General features: G+C 47.4%; 1 protein-coding gene across 2 annotated transcripts in view; it reads right to left on the bottom strand.

Moving 5' to 3' along the window:
- mri (BTB/POZ domain-containing protein mrityu) overlaps positions 1 to 18,490 on the bottom strand; it is a 187,098-nt gene that overhangs the window by 21,707 nt on the left and 146,901 nt on the right. For both annotated transcript variants that reach the window (XM_084584587.1, XM_084584586.1), the window contains exon 3: positions 12,533 to 12,628. In XM_084584587.1, coding sequence (XP_084440713.1) covers positions 12,533 to 12,628 — 96 coding nt within the window. The remainder of the gene's footprint in view (positions 1 to 12,532; positions 12,629 to 18,490) is intronic.

The following is an 18,490-nucleotide window of genomic DNA, read 5'->3' as shown; positions in this document are numbered from 1 at the left end:
AAGTCGGCGGCAGTGCAAAGAAAGCCAGTTCGGCAGCCGGAAAAAATTACGAGCGAACCTGACTATTTGCGTGAAGCGAATGAGTGAGTTTTGTTGTGAGGTTCATTGACAAGTCCCGCTTGTTCCCAAGCCTACGAGAGTGCATTGCGTAGAGCATATACTTAGCTCGAAAACTTAAGGGTAGAGGGAATTTTTCTTCGAGAAAAATCAATTGCTTTAAAAATTAAGTAACGCGTGACGTCTCGATCAAAGTGAGCATTGAGGCGTGTTAGAAACATGAGCGCGACGTCATGTGACTGCGACGCCATGAGATTTTTGTCACTTTTCTTTTGGAACAACGCCGAAGGTTTTTCCATAGCCAACGAGACGCTTAATATTTTGCTTTCGCGTTACAACCGCGGTATAGCAAAGGTGAGATCGCGCCCAAACCAAACTGAAGAACAAACGAATTCGAGACGGCACAGCAAGCGAAAGTGCACATTATGGCTGCCGGGCGCGTTCGAGATGAACAACCGAGCATATAAATTAAAGGAGAAAAAAAAAAAAAAACAGTCCGGAAACCACACGGAGAGATACCGCTCGAAAACGACACACACTGTCGGCCAAGATTATAAATAAACAAAGATAAGAAAAAACTAAGGAGTAAAAAGCTTGAATGCTGCTCTGAAATGGCTTGTCGGTGTATATTAGAAGCGTGGATAGCCTCGGACTTCCTCTAGACTAAGCAAAGAGCTGCGGCACGAAGATTAGAAAAAGTGAGAAACGAAGATAAAGGAATCGAAAGCCAGAACAATGGAGGCCTCCTTCCAAGGTCTCTTTTGCAGACGTAAGTGCACACGTGCGACAGTGTAACACGGAAAGAGTACGCGCCCTAGAAAATAAGGCAAGATAAGGCAAGGAAAATAAGGCAAGGCAAGAAAGAGATTACCGGAGAGTACATGCGCAAGGGGGAGGGAGGGGGGGGGGGAGAAGAAAAAACTGCACCAGCCACGCGCGCCCAGATAAGAACGCTGATCGTGTGTCGATGGGTACGGAATAGAGCAGCGGCGAAAGAAAACCGGCCACAAAATTAAAAAAAATGGGGAGACGCTGAAGCTTCGGTTTAAAAGTAGCCGCTTTATAACAAGTAACACCAGCCTTTCATCCCGCGACTTCCTGGTATCGAGAGAATGACACAAAGTTTGCAAACAGTTCAACGGTTTTCGTTATTTTGGTTTTCGGGGAGAAAGCAGTAACTGTCTCACTTAACGGTGGACGTGTATACCGGTGCGGACAAAAGTAAACAGAGTACCAAGATACTTTGTTGGGCGAGTTGGTACTTATTCATTATTAATATAAACAGCGCGAACACGAAGACAAGGGATAAGAAACAAGAAAGCCACAGTACAAGCGCTGACTCACAACTAATACCCTTGTCACACGGGCATGCTTAACCGCGGTTACGATAACCGTAGTTATCGGTAACCGCGGTTACGGTTGTTCACACGGCGGAACCGAACGTGGTTAGCCCGCTAACTACGGTTGGCGCGAACCGAGCTTGGCAACCTCGGTTTCATCGCTCAAACCGTGAACCAGAGTAAAGATGGCGGCGTCTCTGAGTGGTACGTGTGTTGTGCCTCTGCATCTCTGGCATCTCTGGCTGCAGCTAGGAGACTTCTGTGGTCGCATGAAGCAACGATGATTTTAATACGGCTGTGGGAGGAGAGGCTCCACGCTTTGCGGGCCTGTACGAGAAACGCACGCATTTATGCGGCGATTGCTGCCGACCTCAACGCTGGCCTGCAAGCCGTGGACGAAGGGCCCTGTAGTGCATTCACGTGTAGCTGCACAACGTGCATATACCTTGTGGATAAAAACATTACCGTGTAGTGTTATTAAGTCGTTTATTGTAAGAAATTAATGGCAATTTGGTTGTCTATTTGGAAACCACGTGATCGCTGTCAAACCACCGAACGGTGGACCTAATCCCCGTGTGGCAGCGGCGAGATGACGGTTTCCTGTAACCACGGTTCTTCCGGCTAACCGTAGTTAAGCATAACCGCGGTTAGCGTGTCCGTCTGACTAGGGTATAAGCCTAAGCCGTTTACTCCAAGGCCCAGAAAAAACAAACATGAAGAAAACGAAACAATCACGTGAAACAACCCCTGGGTTCACCTGCTGCACAAAAAAATCACTTAAAGAAGACACCTCTTTGCTTGAAAGAGCAAGAGAAGTCTTGCTGACACACTTATTGTCCGTTGAAATAAAATATGATTCCACTATCTCTCTCGTCATCGCATTGACCGCCCCGCTCAAGATGAAGAGGATCTGCCCGGCTATTCAAAGGAAAAGAGAAGCGAAGAAGCAAGAATGTGGGGTGAAACATAGAAACCCATATGTTGAATGCAAGACAGGTGTTGTGTACAGGCTTTCACTCTCTTGTGGAGCCAGTTATATAGGACAAACAGGACGATGTATTAATAAGAGACTACAGGAACACCGGAACAACTTGGAAAGTGGAAAGAACAAAACGTTCCTGGTATCACATTGCCATTCATGTGAAATAATGAAGAAGGAGAAGAAGTGCACTCTTAAGTTTGACAAGGTTAGGATTTTGTATCGCCACAAAGAGAAGATGACAAGAGAGATAGTGGAATCATATTTTATTTCAACGGACAATAAGTGTGTCAGCAAGACGTCTCTTGCTCTTTCAAGCAAGGAGGTGTCTTTTTTAACTGATTTTTTGTGCAGCAGGTGAACCCAGGGGTTGTTTCATGTGACTGTTTGGTTTTCTTCATTTTTGTTTTTTCTGGGCCTTGGAGTAAAGGGCTTAGGCTTAGTTGTGAGTCAGCGCTTGTACTGTGGCTTTCTTTTATCTTGTCCTTTGTCTCCGTGTTCGCGCTGTTTATATTAATAATAAACCGAGTACGTAACTTCCTTCTAAATCTAAGTAGACGCCAGTGCCCTTTCACTTGGTTAAATATTGTTTTTTTTTTCTTTTATCTCTATTGCCGAAGGAGTGATTTTAATTTGAGCGGAAAAGCATGCTCCGTTTACTTATGTCCGCACCTGCATATTTATAATGAACGGCATACGATTGGAGGTACACCCTTTGTCAAATGTTTAGAAACCAGGGGGTCTACTTCTCAGCCACACTATGTGCCTCGTAATGCACTCCCAGGTTTCCAAACTTGCTGAAGGCAAGAATGGTTTCCGTCCTACCCTCTCAAACGGCTGGACTTCCGTGATTGTTAAAGAAGTCGTAATATACGGCTTAAGGGCAAACGATCTGGGCTCTAAACTTTTGACAAAGGTTGTACGTATGTTGCCGGTTCGAATCCATATCGCCAACCAGCCTCTATATCAGGCGAATGAAGTAGGAAGCGAAATGACATGACGTCACAATGAACGTTGCACAAAGTACGGTTGTGTCACAGTTTTGGTACGACGTCATGCGCGCATTTTTTTCCGACACGCTATTATTGCGAAAGCAATACTACGCCAGGTCTAACCGCCCGTCGTTGTGTGCCGTGTCCTTGGTCCCAGAGCCGGCCCCGCAACGGGCATATGAGCTGCCACGTCCATACGGCTTGGTTGAAGTTGGTACCTTACGCTCTCGCGTCGTACCCTTAAAGGATGAGCTTAAGTGTCCCCAACAATGTAGCACCTTACACTGATAGGGCGTGATGGGGGAATAATGTAGCAGGCAAAAGAGGCTTCCGCCGCTGTTATCGTAATTCAACTAGAGTTAACAAGAGTTAAACACAGCTAGTTTTATCAATTCTCGGTTACGGAGGCGGCAGCAGAGTTGCCTTTCGACCAAAAGAGATGTATACGCTTCGCGTAAAATTACAGGAGAGATAATTTTAACGCGTCTAACTATATGGCTTGGCTGTCGCCTCGTTGCGCCATGTCAGCGCATGGCACCATCGTTGTTCAGGAAGTGGGTGGTTGGTTTGTAGGGTTTAACGTCCCAAAGCAACTCAGGCTAAGAGAGACCGGCCGTAGTGGAAGACTCCGGAAATTTCGACCACCTGGGGTTCTTTAGCGTGCACTGACATCGCACAGCACACGGACGCCTTGCTTTTCGATTCCATGGAAAAGCGGCCGCCGCGGCCGGGACTCGATACTTGGGAACAGTCGAGCGCCCCAACACCTGCGCCACCACAGCGGGGCCGGCAAAGAGTGTACGAGAAGGGGAGCAAGACGTGAAGACAAAGTAAAAAAAGAACAGGCGCCGGAGGGAGCCAGACCGAAATGCAAGCCAAACAACGGCCCTGTGACCGCTGAGCGCTTCTTAGAGCACGTGCGCCGCGCGGTGTATGCGGTCGATCGCGAACATCCTGCTGACGATAGCTCTAGACAATGATCGCACGGCGCTGTCGTCAGTACGCTTGGACCATGCGGGCGCTTCTAAGAAACAAAACATTCAGGACGCCACGTTCGGGCCGCTCCTTACAGAGAACAGAGCACGGGGAAGCGAATAAATGCCACACGCACAATAAAGACAGCGTAGCGCTAACCGCCAGGCGTGTTGGGCCTATAAAGGAGACAAAGGCGACACAACCGGGGTACAAAACCTTCGCGTGTGACGACAGGACAGAAATCTGCATGTTGGCACGGAGGCACCACACACGGTGTACAACATGACCTTTGGGGACTCTGGCATCGGCTACTACCTCTCATGGAGCCGTCATTTACATATACAGCTGGGCGGTGCTAGCACCTCGGAGCTGATGTGTACTTACGTGGGAAGGTTTCACTGAAATATAGCGGCACACAAGTATTTTTTTTTTCTTTTCAGGGGGGGGGGGGGGGACGCAACAAAGAGGCAGTTGGAATTAATTGTCAGAGCATTTTTGCAGTGAATATCGCTAACTTGTACAAGATGACTGTCCCTGTCTCTCTCTGTATACAGTCGTCTGGTATAAGTTAGCGATATGCATCACTACACAAGTGGCTGACAACACGAAGCCGAAGGCATCTCAGGGGGTTATGGCACCGCCTCTCTCTCTCTCGAAAAAAAAAACCGCGATGGCGCAATTACGCAGCCAGTGCCTAGTTATATCTACAACCAGCGCCTCTCTCGTGTGATTTACGAAAGCTGGAAATCAATAACTACACCTCCCTCCAAATGTGCAAGACAGCGGCCGACGGCCACGAATCCCCTGTGTTCTCTATCGCGCTTTGCGTCAAACAAGTGATTACCACCTAGCCTTGATCTACGCTTTGACAAGTCTTACACTAATCCGTGCCACAAGGGAGCTAAATTCCAAAAGCTGCTTGAGCCGAGAGACTTCGAGTTTCTCAATCGCTATCAAACACGAAGGAGTATACGTTGTGTCGGAGCTATACGGCACGCTCGATCGCTGCCGAGGGATTACACCAGCTCACACCAGTCAAGGTAAGGGCGCCTCCGTCGTAGACAGCACGTTAAACTTAAACTAGTTTAACAACAAAGCTTTGGTTAGCTGCATCAATATTATTCACCCTCAAAAAAAAAAAAAAAACACTGCCTAGAACAAGCTGTAATTCATCCCCATTTCTTGAAGCTAGTTTTGGTTGCTCTTGCATCGCTGGCGGCTAGCCATGACATAGTGCGTGCCGCTTGCCATTGTGGTTATCAATGCTCCCGAATGGAGTGTGCCCTTCACTGTTTGCAAAACAATGTAAGTTCCCTTCTTCACGCTTGATGCTGCTCTGATTTTTATTTCGCAGCGCTCTCCGCGTTCTCAGAGTGCATTTCCTTCCTAAGATGGGATTCCTTTAACCTGCATCACACGCGCATATTATGCGTACACACTCGTTCTTGCGTTGCTCACGGATGTGCGCGGCCATCGAATCAGATTTCCAACACACATACTTGTGAGTATAGAACAACGGCCTATTCGTTGAGCTACAGAACCGGGCTTCCGGAATTTCGGACCGGATTTTTTCAATTTACCTTTTTTTTTTTCTCCCTGACTGACGTCGGTCGTCGCATGTCGTCAGTGGCACAGTCGAGCGAATCAAAGCGCATAAAACCGGTACCGACTTCGTAACGACAGCGGAGATTGATGAAATAAAGCGGCAGCGGCACGTATGGCCATTTACTAGGGCTTCTTCTGAGAAAATGCAGTGACTCAATTAGCGGCCTTCAAGCGCACTTTGATATAGTCGGAGATTTCCACGCGGCGCTTATGTTACTCCATGATTCCTCCATCATCCCAGGGTGTCTCTCGCTCAGGCGCCTGCGTTGTTTACTGGCGCCGAATTGATCGTTCGAGAAATATTACGAATTACCTTTTTATTACTAGAGTAGCGCCTCCTTTTCTTGCTACGTCGTCCGCCTTCGCGCGCTGCTATTTCCGCTTAGCGGCTATGAAAACATTTACGAGCAAAGCCAGCAAATTGGTTGTTGAGCGGACCGCGCACCTAGTCGCCTCGGAAATAATATATTAACAGTTGGTTCACAGGAAAGCAAAGTTGCAGTATCTGTCACACTTGTTCCTGTGGACACCTGAACAGCGCTGTAAGGGAAGCGACGAAGGTGGCAGTCAAAGCGGAAATAGAGAAAGGGGTGCCGTAATGGAGGGCTACGAAGTAATTTCGATCACTTGGGGATCTTTAAAGTGCACTGACATCGCACAGCACACGGAGAGGCTTTATCATCTGTGCCCTGTCAATGCGCGCGGTAATCGGCCTTTTTTTTTTAGGTCCAAAATTTTAAAACAAAAGTAACTGGCTCTTAGATTCATTTCAGCCAGTAACTATATTGAAGGCTACGGCGGACTGCGTCAATTAGTCATTAACTTTAAACTTTCTAAATTTTCACTTTAGGGGATGTAATGTATCTGTAGAATTGGGGCTAAATACAACATACCCCCTAAGATGAAAATTTAAAGAAGTTAATTAAAGTAGTTAGATAGTTAGCAACTAATTGAAGCCTCCAGCTTTTATACCTGGTGCCAACCATAGCCCACAATATAGCCGCATGGTAAAATTGAGTTACAGTTACCTAATAATAATGATAGGTTCACGGGAAGGGAAAGGCGCAGTAACTGTCACACGTGTTTTTGTGGACACCTGACCCGCGCCGTAAGGGAAGGGAGGAAGGTTTGGTTTGGTTTGTGGGGTTTAACGTCCCAAAGCGGCTCGGGCTATGAGAGACGCGGAAGGGAGGAAGGTGGGAGGGAAAGTGGATAGAGAGAACCTCTTTTTTTTTTTTTAATATTTTTGGACGATAGCCGCTATATATATATATATATATATATATATATATATATATATATATATATATATATATATATATATAACAACCCATGGTGCGACTTCGCCGTTTCTCGGGTCATTGCGTTGTTCTAGTCGGCGAAACATCTTCGCCACACCTATCACAAGCATTCTTTTGTTGTCAGTCGCTGCCTCTAAATTTCAGTGCATATACTCGTTTGTTTATTGCGTCCTGCTGTTCGTAATGGTGCACAGTATATAGGGTGTCACGTCCGCTCATCCTCAGTGAATTGCTTGCGAACGTTTGCACCACGTTGTGTGCCTCTACCCTGTACATCGTTGCCGTTACGCTTGAGGAGCGACGCTTCAAGACGAATGCATAAATAATTGACACTTCGTTTTGCGCCCACTTCACTCCTTGCCTTCGTTCCTTTTCACCCGGGTTGAAAATATCGGCCGGCGCGCAAGAAATTGACGCGAGCTACCGACCTCACTCCCGCAGGGGTCTCCGCAACACGGATTAAACACGAACTAAGCACGCACTCGGCACACGCTCAAATGCGATCCACCACGCTAGGTCTCCTCCTCCTTTGCCAATATTTGCGCGCTTCATGTTCCAAATGTGGAAGGTTCTCCAGCAGCCAGCCACCGCGGTAGTGTAAAAAGCGAGCTTGCTGCTCACGCCAGATAAAGCGCCGCTACCGCGAGCCGCCAAACATCGAACGCAGAGATGGCAACGAGAGATCAAGTGCGCCTAACCTGCCGTCGGGGCCCCAACTGCGCAGGCAGAAAGGCCATGCGCAGCCGAGCTGTTCAGCGTGGATTAGGGAAGAGCGAGGAAAACTGGGCAGATGATATGTTTTCTTGCTTTCCTCGAGGTGCATTTCTAGGTGGCATTCTTGCTGTTGTATAGTAAGCATATTTATTGATACGTATCCAGTAGGGTGAAACCATAGACCTAGGCTCAAAAGAGACCTTTAGCACAGCGGAGACGTAGTGACGTTGATGTGATGACGGGCCCCTCCCACGCAGGTGCACTGACAAGGCTCTACGCTGTGCTAAAGGTATAGAACATAGGCTTTTACCCAACGGCGCCGTGCTATGTGTATACAGTTAGCGGTTTCCGTCTATGTTACCACGTCTAAGAAAAGCTAAATCTATCTGACCCTAACTGCAGCGACGCTGCGCCAGAAGCTATACTGTCGGACAGGGTCAGCTAGGTACCCACATAGCGGCCTCCCGACTGATAATAGAGGGTTCGGAAAGGGGATGTAGGACACGTATGCCGCGAAAGGACAACTTCAATGGGGAGTGACAGGCCCTAACAGACATCTCGCGAATTACAGCCGGTGGAGAGTGGAGTACGTGCACACCCTGGGAAATGACAAATTATGTTTAATTTGGTTGGTCACCTCTCCTCATGCGTTCGGTCATTTTTGCATTTTAAATTAAAGAATATTAGAATCCTCATCAGAGACAAAGAAAAAAAAAAATACGCAGGCAGGATCGGTCAAACTTCGCTGACTGATGCGTCCGGTGATGGCGACACAAATTCACTTGATGTCACCAAGTTCTCTCACTGACCGAGACAGCTGTGACTTCACAAGGTCACGTTACATTGCTAACTTCGACGATAGGTCCAGAGGGTGATGGTGTTTTGGACACGTGACATACCAGGCTACTTTGATTAATTCTAAACGAAGAACTACTAAACATCAAAATGTCTAATGATGTCCCATTGTAAGCGTGTTACGGTAATTACCCGACCGCAAGCTTTTTCTCAAAAGTGCTCGTTGAAAAGAATTCAGCCCGGCGCTCTCACCTCTACGCCCGTAGAGATTACAATAACACATTCTTTTTCGTCTCCCAAACTAATATGCCACCGCCGCAGTTTCGTAAGCACCCCGGTGCCGACCTCTCGAGCTCTGACCCGGTGTAGCAAGGTTGGCGGAGAAACCTTACGTAACCGTGATAGACGAGAAAAAAGTCGAGCGACGCACAACGCCCCCTGCCTGTCGGTCGTGCAATAGGGCAGCTTTTGCGACATGCCAGTGTCTGCTCATCATTCAGTCGAGGGCGAACGCGAGCGATTCGGGGCAGCTAGTTTACGCTACGTTACACGAAGTAACGAACAAAGCTTGGAACACTGAGGATGAACGAAATCCTTTTTACAAAAAACTTTCCTCTTAAGGTGCGGAGGAATGTAGCGAAGATGCAGCGGCCGAGAGAACGTCCAATCGATCCAATGAATGAATGAATGAATGAATGAATGAATGAATGAATGAATGAATGAATGAATGAGTGAGCTCATGGCACTAGGGCTACTCAAGGTCGAATAGCACAAATAGCGTAACGGTGACTAGGGCTGAAGACCTCGGCGGGAATGAGAGCACATATTAAAGGGAAAGGACGATCAATGGTCGATCCGACGGCATCGAATGCTAAGTAGATGAATCGTTTCCATGCATGATCGCTGACACTGCATATGACAACACAAGTCGACGACTACTCCATCACATGTCGGCTGCCTTCGTATGTTCCTTCATGGAATTTATAAATCGTAATTGCACTAGCTGGGGTGAATACAAAAACGTCTCCCAAGTAACTTGCTCTTGCACGGCATCTTGCTTAATTTGCATGCGCATATCATGTAGTTATTTAACAAAACTTGAAGTTGGGCTAGATGGTGCATTGTAATTTGACTGAAGATAAAGCGCACGGGAAGACACACACAAGAGAAGAAGAGATTAGCGCGTGTCCTGTGTCTTCTCTTGTGTGTGTGTCTTCCCGTGCGCTTTATCTTCAGTCAAATTCATGTAGTTATTGGAGCCCCATAGGGGCTGTAGGCAATAATGAACAAAGAGCAACATCTGTCTTCAAAAGGCGGCAATTTGTCAATTCATGCCGACTTCAGTTTCTCCTCTGGGTCCGCTTTGGGACTCGAAGCAAGTTTGCACTCTTTAATTGGGCGCACGAGTTAAACTCTGTAGCACGCTTAAACACACATAAGGAACGAAACTGATAACGACATTTATGCGTCCCGACGCAGCTCTTAGCGTTTCTAGAACTAAGCAAGACTCGGAAGGCCGGAGACTCGTCGAGATGAACAACGAGATTACCCGAGCATTCCACAACGCCACCGCCGTCCCTCCCTCCCCCGCTTAACTTCTCGGCTCAAATTGTTCCTCGGTTTGGCTTGACTCAGCGTCTGTTCCAGAGCCTCGAGTACGGGGCTCTTGTGACTCTTCTAATCTTCCCGTAGAAAAAATCCCATCTGTTCGATCCGTCCGCAGTATTTCATTTCACCGCTCCGCTGGGACTCGTACCGCTGCGAACTCCTAGAAGAGCGCCCCAGAGGGCGCCGCTATATAGGGGCGTTAGGCGGCATGTTGGACGCCATTCCATCGCCGAAAAAAAAGGTAGCAGAAATAACAGCACGAACAGGCCACGAAGCCAAATCAAGACTGCTTGAATCTTGGCGAAATACGCTGCAATGAAAAGTGTACGTCCGTTTTCCATCTCCAGAGGAAAGCTCATTTTGTCGGAATTGGAAAACCCGACTCCTTCACAACGCAAAGACGGAAGAGCGCATGCACTCGAGCTCGGCCCGCGTGAGGCAATGGACGACTTCCAATAAAACCAGGAATTCGCCTCTAAAAGATGAACCCCCCCCCCCCTCGCTTTCCATCACCAGAAAAAAATAATAATAAATCCAGCTTCCTTTTCCGATTAACAGGTGGCCAAAGGAATTAATTTAGCGATCTAGGTTTCTGCGATTCCATATGCACGCTTAGAAAACCGCGCATTTCGGAAGTATAGCGTGGATTACAGGCATCCGGCATCACAGAAGCAGCGCACAAACACAAAGATGGTTTGGTTTGTGGGATTTAACGTCCCAAAGCGACTCAGGCTATGAAAGACTCCGTATAGTGGAGCAAACACAAAGAAAGAAGGTAACAGAACCCGCATTACCTTTTCAGGCAATTGCGAGACGAAACAACCATGATAACAAAACACCATAAGTGCTCGGGCAAATGTACGTAATCTATATGCCATGAGTGAAAGCACGATGAAAAGCAAATTAATAAGGTGACGCGCTAGCGACCAAAAATAAAAGAACACGCACAAAAGTGAACAAGAAAATACACTAGGTAAACCAGAGTAAGTTACAGCACGAGCAAGGAAGTTGGTGAATGAATAAAATGGCAGTTAACACCCCAAGCAAAGCGTAAACGCTACAAGCATGAGGACACGCACATACAACAGTGAGGTCCCTCTCCTCCTACATCCCCTCTTAACGAGCATGCATCGTTTCCGAGTTCCTACCCACGACGCACAACAGGAAAGACCAAGCGGGTTTTTATGCGAAGCATACTAGCCGCACAACCGAGCTCTTCCTTGCTGCGCCGCGCGCGGCCGCGTAGCTACCACTTGATCTACATCGGCGCACCACGTGATATGACGTCACAACAGCTGTGAAAGCTGGGGCTCAACTCGTGCGCTCCCTTGCGGGCGCGCAGCCTCCGCCGGCGGCCTAACTCCCGCTCCTACCGCTAGGAGATACTGACGTGCGCACCACGTGATATGACGTCACAACAGCTGTGAAAGCTGGGGCTCAACTCGTGCGCTCCCTTGCGGGCGCGCAGCCTCCGCCGGCGGCCTAACTCCCGCTCCTACCGCTAGGAGATACTGACGTCACGCAATTGTATAAAAGGCGACGCACACTCTGTGTCAGTTGAGCAGCGAGATGGCGGCCAGGCAGAGGGCGGCTCGCCAGACCGCAAAGCGCAAGTTACAAACAGCCACGGAAACGGGATAAGTACGGCTTGCCAAGCGACGTGCACAGTATGCAGCTAGACGGCAGCGTTCGACAACCGATGCCGAGGTGAAGGATGAAGCTTCGAGTACTTCTACTCGGTTCGAGCGGCGAAATGCTACCAAACGGAAAATGCGTGCTGAAGACTGATCATCATAGTGTATTTATTGGTTTGAGAAAAATAAAGGAAGAAGCAGAGTAACACATGAATTGTTCTTGTCTATGAAATGGCTAACCAGGTATAGCCAGGTAATGTCTTGTCTATGAATGGCTAACCAGGTATAGCCAGGTAATGTGTAATTTTTTTAGGCTAGTAGGCTTCGCATCCTAGGCTTAACCATAAGCTAAGCCAGACCAATGTTTTCTTCAGCTGCTTGATGCGGGCACCAAATCTCGTCAACAAGGAAAATCGTGGGGGTCCAGCAGTGACCCCTCGCGCTCTTCACGCACATAATTGGGACGCACTTTCAACTATTCTGCGTTCGCTATACCCCTGGTTCTGCACAGAAAAAAAGAGACGACACTCACTTGATTCGGGCGGCGGCGTTGTCTCGCCTGTCGGTTCCTTCCTCGTCGTCGAGCTTGCTTACAAGGCAAGGCTTCAGCTTGGCACCGCCGGTGAAGCTGCGAGTGAGGAGACAAAAAAGAAAAAAATATATATATACACATTGTTTCAGGTGCTCCAAATACCAGGGCAAAACATACTCGAAGGATTGAGAAAATCCCCAGGGTAGGTTACGTTGTCGGTGCGATAAAATACATGGGAACTGACACGGCGAAAAAAGTGGATGTTCGGGCGAGTTGGTTCATCATCATGGAGATAGCTCTTTCAAGACGAGGACAAAAAAAGAGTGCACAGCACGTGCTGCCCACTCTATGTTTTGTCGTTGTCTTGAAAGCGCTGTATTTCCACGCTTAACGAAAACATGAACGGACGGCGTTTATCACAATTTGACGAATGCCACTTCAAAACAATGCACTCTTAAAAACAGGTGGGCGACGCGCTGCATCGTTCACTGATAAACAAGATGTGGCGCGCTCGGTTAATTTGTGCCAGAGAACGAGGGGACCTGTGCCAATGAAATATTTATTCTGTTACGAGAGAAGACTGCAAATTGTACAGTTTGTTCTAGCGCGCACTCATAATTCTTCCATCTATCTGTAAAAAAAAAGTACAAAAATGTACAAAAGATCAAGAAAATGGCACAACCCTTCGTTGCCGCAATGCTGTAGGCCGGCCAACCTTTATCTGCCAATTTTTTTAATGGTCTATTGCTTTTGGAAGTGATGTGTTCATTTCGAAATGTTGAAAAACCACATACCCGTTTTACAACTCTGCGTACGTTGCAAAACTATAAGAGTCCGAGTACTACATCGCTGCAAGTTTGTCGCAGTACCAACAACGAACAATTGCATAACGATCAGCAGTCGGCGCGCTAGCTTTAATCGCACTAGGCAGCAGATTTCACCAGCGACGCTAAAAACGTGTATATCGTACAACGAACTGGCAGGAAACGAAATCCGCGATAACCGCACAATATTGGGTCTGTGCAGTTCAACCGCATGTAAATATTCTTGCGCAATTACGTACGTACGTAATGCACTGTCACCGCATGCGCATTAAAATACACATTTAGCTTACCGGAGACTAGACGTACACGGGACCCCTCCCACGCAATGCGCGTGGGCAGATTGGGTCCACAAAACCGGCATACGTCAACGCTAACAGGTGCGCAGCAAGCTAAATCTCTCTAACGTGTCCGTCGAACTAGAGAGTGTCGCGGGCCGCGGAAACCTGGGCCCCACAACGTCGTACAAAGAAGCAAACTTGCGCGAGGAGTGAAATGCGAAAATATTCATGAACATTAGCAGCAAAATCGAGACGGATAAGGCGGTTACAGCGGAGCGAGACCGAACACCGAAATAACCAACGAACACGAAAAGCCGCGAACATGAGGTCAGACACTCGCTCGCCGAGCTAATGACTTGTCACTCTGTCAGGCGGAGCAGGCTAAATAGAGTCCCGACTCGACAACTGCTCCACTCAATGAGACTGACAGGGATTATCGACGGAAAGGTAAACCGAAAAATAAAACGTGAAAACGGGTAGCCGCTAGGAAATAAATAACACACGGGGCAGAATTTGCATAAGACGGCGCGCCGTCTCCTGGCGCCATAGGGTGCCTCGATGTAGCGCGCCGCCGTACAGGGTGGAGACACCGCCTTCGACGGCGCCATGTTGGGGCAAGCTCAGATACGGCGGGCTATGGAGCGTCGGTCCGATTTCTTGTTCAGCACGCGCTTGCGCTAGCAGGCTCAACTGTGTACCGTTTTTACACACATACTCGCAATCCTGGGCGCTTTTTTGCTCGAAAAAAAAAAATGTGAAAGCAACTACTGCTTGCTAGCATGCGTAGTTCTAAGAGGAAATTATCAAATTGCAGATGGTAAGCATTTACTCTTTCGCCGTCACGGATGTTCAAATGCGGTTATTTTGGCGACTGGCTGTTTTATAAAGCAATGCATTTTGCACTGCCGGAAATGAATGAGTTTATGAGGTGCATAACATTCAATTGCGTCTATTGCTATAGATCAACAACCATGTGTACGTTTCAGGGAGCCGTATATCGAAAATAATTTGTATCGCAATGGCCCATCGTAAACCGTAGAAAAGACATAGCAAAAAACGATGCGTAAATCAACCTTTGACACGTGTCGCATGCTGATGCACACGGCATTTTATTCCAAAACAATCCTCATTAAGACTTTGAAGCTGATTTTAGATGCACGCCTGGGAGACATCTTTTAATAAAAGTTGGCGCCAGCTACAGTTTTGCTGCCGTACCCATCATTCGATTTTTCTGGCTGACTTAGCCAACAGAAGTAAATGCGCAAGCGCATCGTCCCAAACCGCTCTAACAGTCTGTTCATAAGATTTGGGTATCCCGCGCAAAAATTTTTACACGCAATCAAACAATGTCGGGACAGCTGTTGATTTGAGGAGCCACCGTCCATACACTGTGTTTGCCCTCGAACTGGCGCTGAAATGAGATAGGCGACGAAACAGTCATTTTGCGTATTTTGTAGTGTGCATGCAAATGAATGAAATAATAAAAACATTATGGAAGCAATGCAATATTTACATGTACGATCGCAAAATTTTTCCATGGATGCCAAACCAGCGACTGCACTAATTCGGGTGTCAGGCGGTCAAATTTAGCTTCACCTAAATTTGGCTTAACCTCCGACGAGTACTTGCGGTGACAACAGGGTGTGAATATCGCCTCGCGATGCGTAATTATAATACAGGGAAGGAAAAGCTGCATTCGGGATGAACTGTTGTACTGCGCAAGAACCTTGCTTCCTCACGACCGCTTTCACAAGATGATGCCGCTATACCTTCCAGCTCACGAGAGCAGTTTCTTTGAGACTTGTCGAGCTGCCAATCATATTCTTAAGACGACCTAATTTTCGTGAGAACCCAACTTTTTATATTATTGCGAATCTCAAAAACCTCGCGTAAAACTGCTCCTGTGTATAATTAAAAAAGAACGGCTTCAGGGGACCTGTTATCTCGGTTTCGCGAAATATTGTACTAACGATAAGCCCACTTGCCAAATTCCAGCGCGGCCAACTCACGGGGTGTTTTCTTTTTTTTTTTTTCGACCAAAATAATTGTTACAAACTACGTCTCACTTCCTACTCTGTCGCGAGATGACATGCCATCCGTCGCTCTCCAATGTATTATTTCCCGAGAAGAACAGAGGAAATGTAATCTGTGTGAATCTGAAGCCTCGGCGGTTGCCACCAGCTTTCAAGATCGAGTGTAAAGGGGAGCGATCGAAAGGGCACAATGGTGCATTCCTTTGACAAATACCAGGCTCGACCTTCTCCACATGTTCTTGGTGCGGCTATGAACACAGAAAGGCAGATCCTCAACAACAGATATTATTGTGTGACACTACGCGTATGATACTAAAGTCGAGTGTCACTCACTGAAAGTTACACTAAATTTCCCCGAATGACTACAACATAAGCAGACGCAATTGTCCATATATTTAGTTTATAAGCCCTCACGTACGCTGAAAATTCAAAATTTACACTTAAAAACACAGCGCGCTACTCGCGATGCCAGGCAATACGATGCTTCGACCTGCTTCAACGTTGAAGAAGGCAGACCAAAATCTGTTGCGCACAATGCTAGATGGGGAAGCCAAAAACCGCACAAAGCTCGTGATTACAAGCAGATGGGTGAAGCGGCGTGAGATAACGTCATTCCAAACAGAAGTGCGTAACTGCTTTGGGCGAGTACAAAAATATATTTTAAAACGATTTCGTATAAACAGATACAGACCGCAAGAAAGACGATACGCGCACATACGCAAGCGCTTGTGTGTGTTTGTCATCTTTTTAGTGGTCTGTGTCTGCGCTAGACCTTTTTACACGATTGAAATGCACCTATTCGCTCAAAAAAAAAATACGAATGCATAAAAGAAGCACAGGTATTGTGGCTTACTTCGCAGTCTTCACGCTTCACTTTTGCGTCCCATACATTTCTCCGTCTCTTATCCCATGAAGAACAAAAACATCCGGCTCCTTTTTTTTTTCTTTTTTGCTGAGCCAGCACACAATGGAACACAACAGCCTGGCATGCTAGTTTTCGCGACTGAACACAGTTCAATCGCCCAGCACCCAGCGCACAGCGCAACCGCTTCGGACACTCCGCAGCAACGGCCCGAAGCGACTTGCCCCAAGATGGCGAGCGCGGCGGCACGAGGCATGCCAAAGGGTGTCACCACCCTGTACGGCGGCGCTGGTATCGAGGCACCCTATGGCGCCACCGACTTCCCCTACGTGAGAACAATGCGATTATACTGGCTGGGCTGCGCCATTGTGTCCAGCCCCGTCTCAAAGAAAGAGTACGCGTCACTTCGTATTTCTTCGTTTACATTTCCTAGCGCATTAAGTCGAAGCCCAGCCAATATTCTACAGGGGCAGTTTTTTGATTTCAGTACTTAATCTCGACTGCGAAAATCGTCTCTGTCCCATTCATTATGCGCGCAAACAGACGTGAGACGCGCGGCGGAAAAAGCGCATGTATGATTGATCGCTTCTGCGGGATGTGACCTAATGCTGTCTCATTAGCTTTTTTATTAGCATAAAGCTTAAAAAATTCAATTAACCTTCCGGCGGCGACGTCTAAACCAAGCCTCCTTAATACGAAAGTGACAGGCAGTGGTTGGGGGTATTTTCCGCAACGGGTAGACGAAGCATATCGGTTATAACGCAGCACATATGCAGGGAAGAATTAAAAAAAGAAAAAAAAAAAGAAAAAAACGTCGGATATAATGAAAATACCGCACATGCTAGACGGAAAACACGGAGGGCTATAACGCAGCACCGTATATAACGAAACACTTTCGGTAATAAAACATTAGTTATAGAAACTCGGCTACATTTCAATGTGGTTTACCAATCGCAAGAGAAGCAGATTCGAATAAAATCGAAACTGTAAAACAGACTGGTGCATAAAAGACAATAGAATCACAATTTGGAATTCGCTAGTGGAAAAAAAAAATGCTACATATCCATCCAATTTACGGCTCCTAAATTCCTTCTAGTTCTCTTTGCCACTAGGGAAACCTACGTCATTTTCTACTTTCACTGCCTGAGCTGTTCCGCATGGGCGGAGAAACGCTGCGTCGGCAAGCGTAACCATTTCTTATTTATGCCGAGAGAGAGGTGGCGGGTTCGAATCGCGGCCGTGGTCGTCGACGGAGACGAATTACCGGGACATTTCGAATAATTTTGTACGCGATGCCCAGTCGCCACGGGATGCAAGTGCATTTTACAGGTCGTCCCGGTAGCAGATATAACTCCAGACGCATACACTACTGAAACTGTTCCGACTCGCTGTTTTTTATGAAACATAAAAACGTGAAATAAATAATTACGAAGACAGAAACACAACGAGATGACACCATTCGGTCACAATGTGAGACTCAAAACACAGCGCGATACGCTACCAAGACTTCCACTGCGCATGCGCAGGTCGTCTTGAGGGCGCCAGATGGCGCAATGTGCTGGCTGGTGGTGCGCACGCCCGCAGCTTCGGGAGCAATAAGCGCGGCCTCAAAGCTGGTTCGCGCTAACATATCATGCAACCGCATCGCGGTTTGTGCTACGCTATTACCCTTTATTGCAGCAATTCGCAATGTTCGTCTGCTCCAATGAAAACAGAGTTCAGAAAGAGTAGAAAGTCGGCAGTCGTCACGCATGAAGAGAAGGCTTCACGACAGGACTCGCACCCCCATTGTCGCGCAGAAACGCAATGGTACGTACACAAAGCTCATAAAGAAAGATTCATTCAGGGGGCGGGGTGCCTGCCGCATCCGCAGGTTCTCACGAGCATTGAACGCTTAGAAAGCGTTAGCCATTCGCACACCGATTCTGGAGTTCAATTTTCAGCAGCCGTTCAATCTGAAA

The sequence above is a fragment of the Amblyomma maculatum genome, chromosome 11 (genome assembly GCF_055883805.1).
Source record: "Amblyomma maculatum isolate TAMU_Amacu chromosome 11, ASM5588380v1, whole genome shotgun sequence".
NCBI lineage: Eukaryota > Metazoa > Arthropoda > Arachnida > Ixodida > Ixodidae > Amblyomma > Amblyomma maculatum.
Note: the sequence above shows the minus strand (reverse complement) of the source record. Positions and strands in the feature narration are given on the sequence as shown.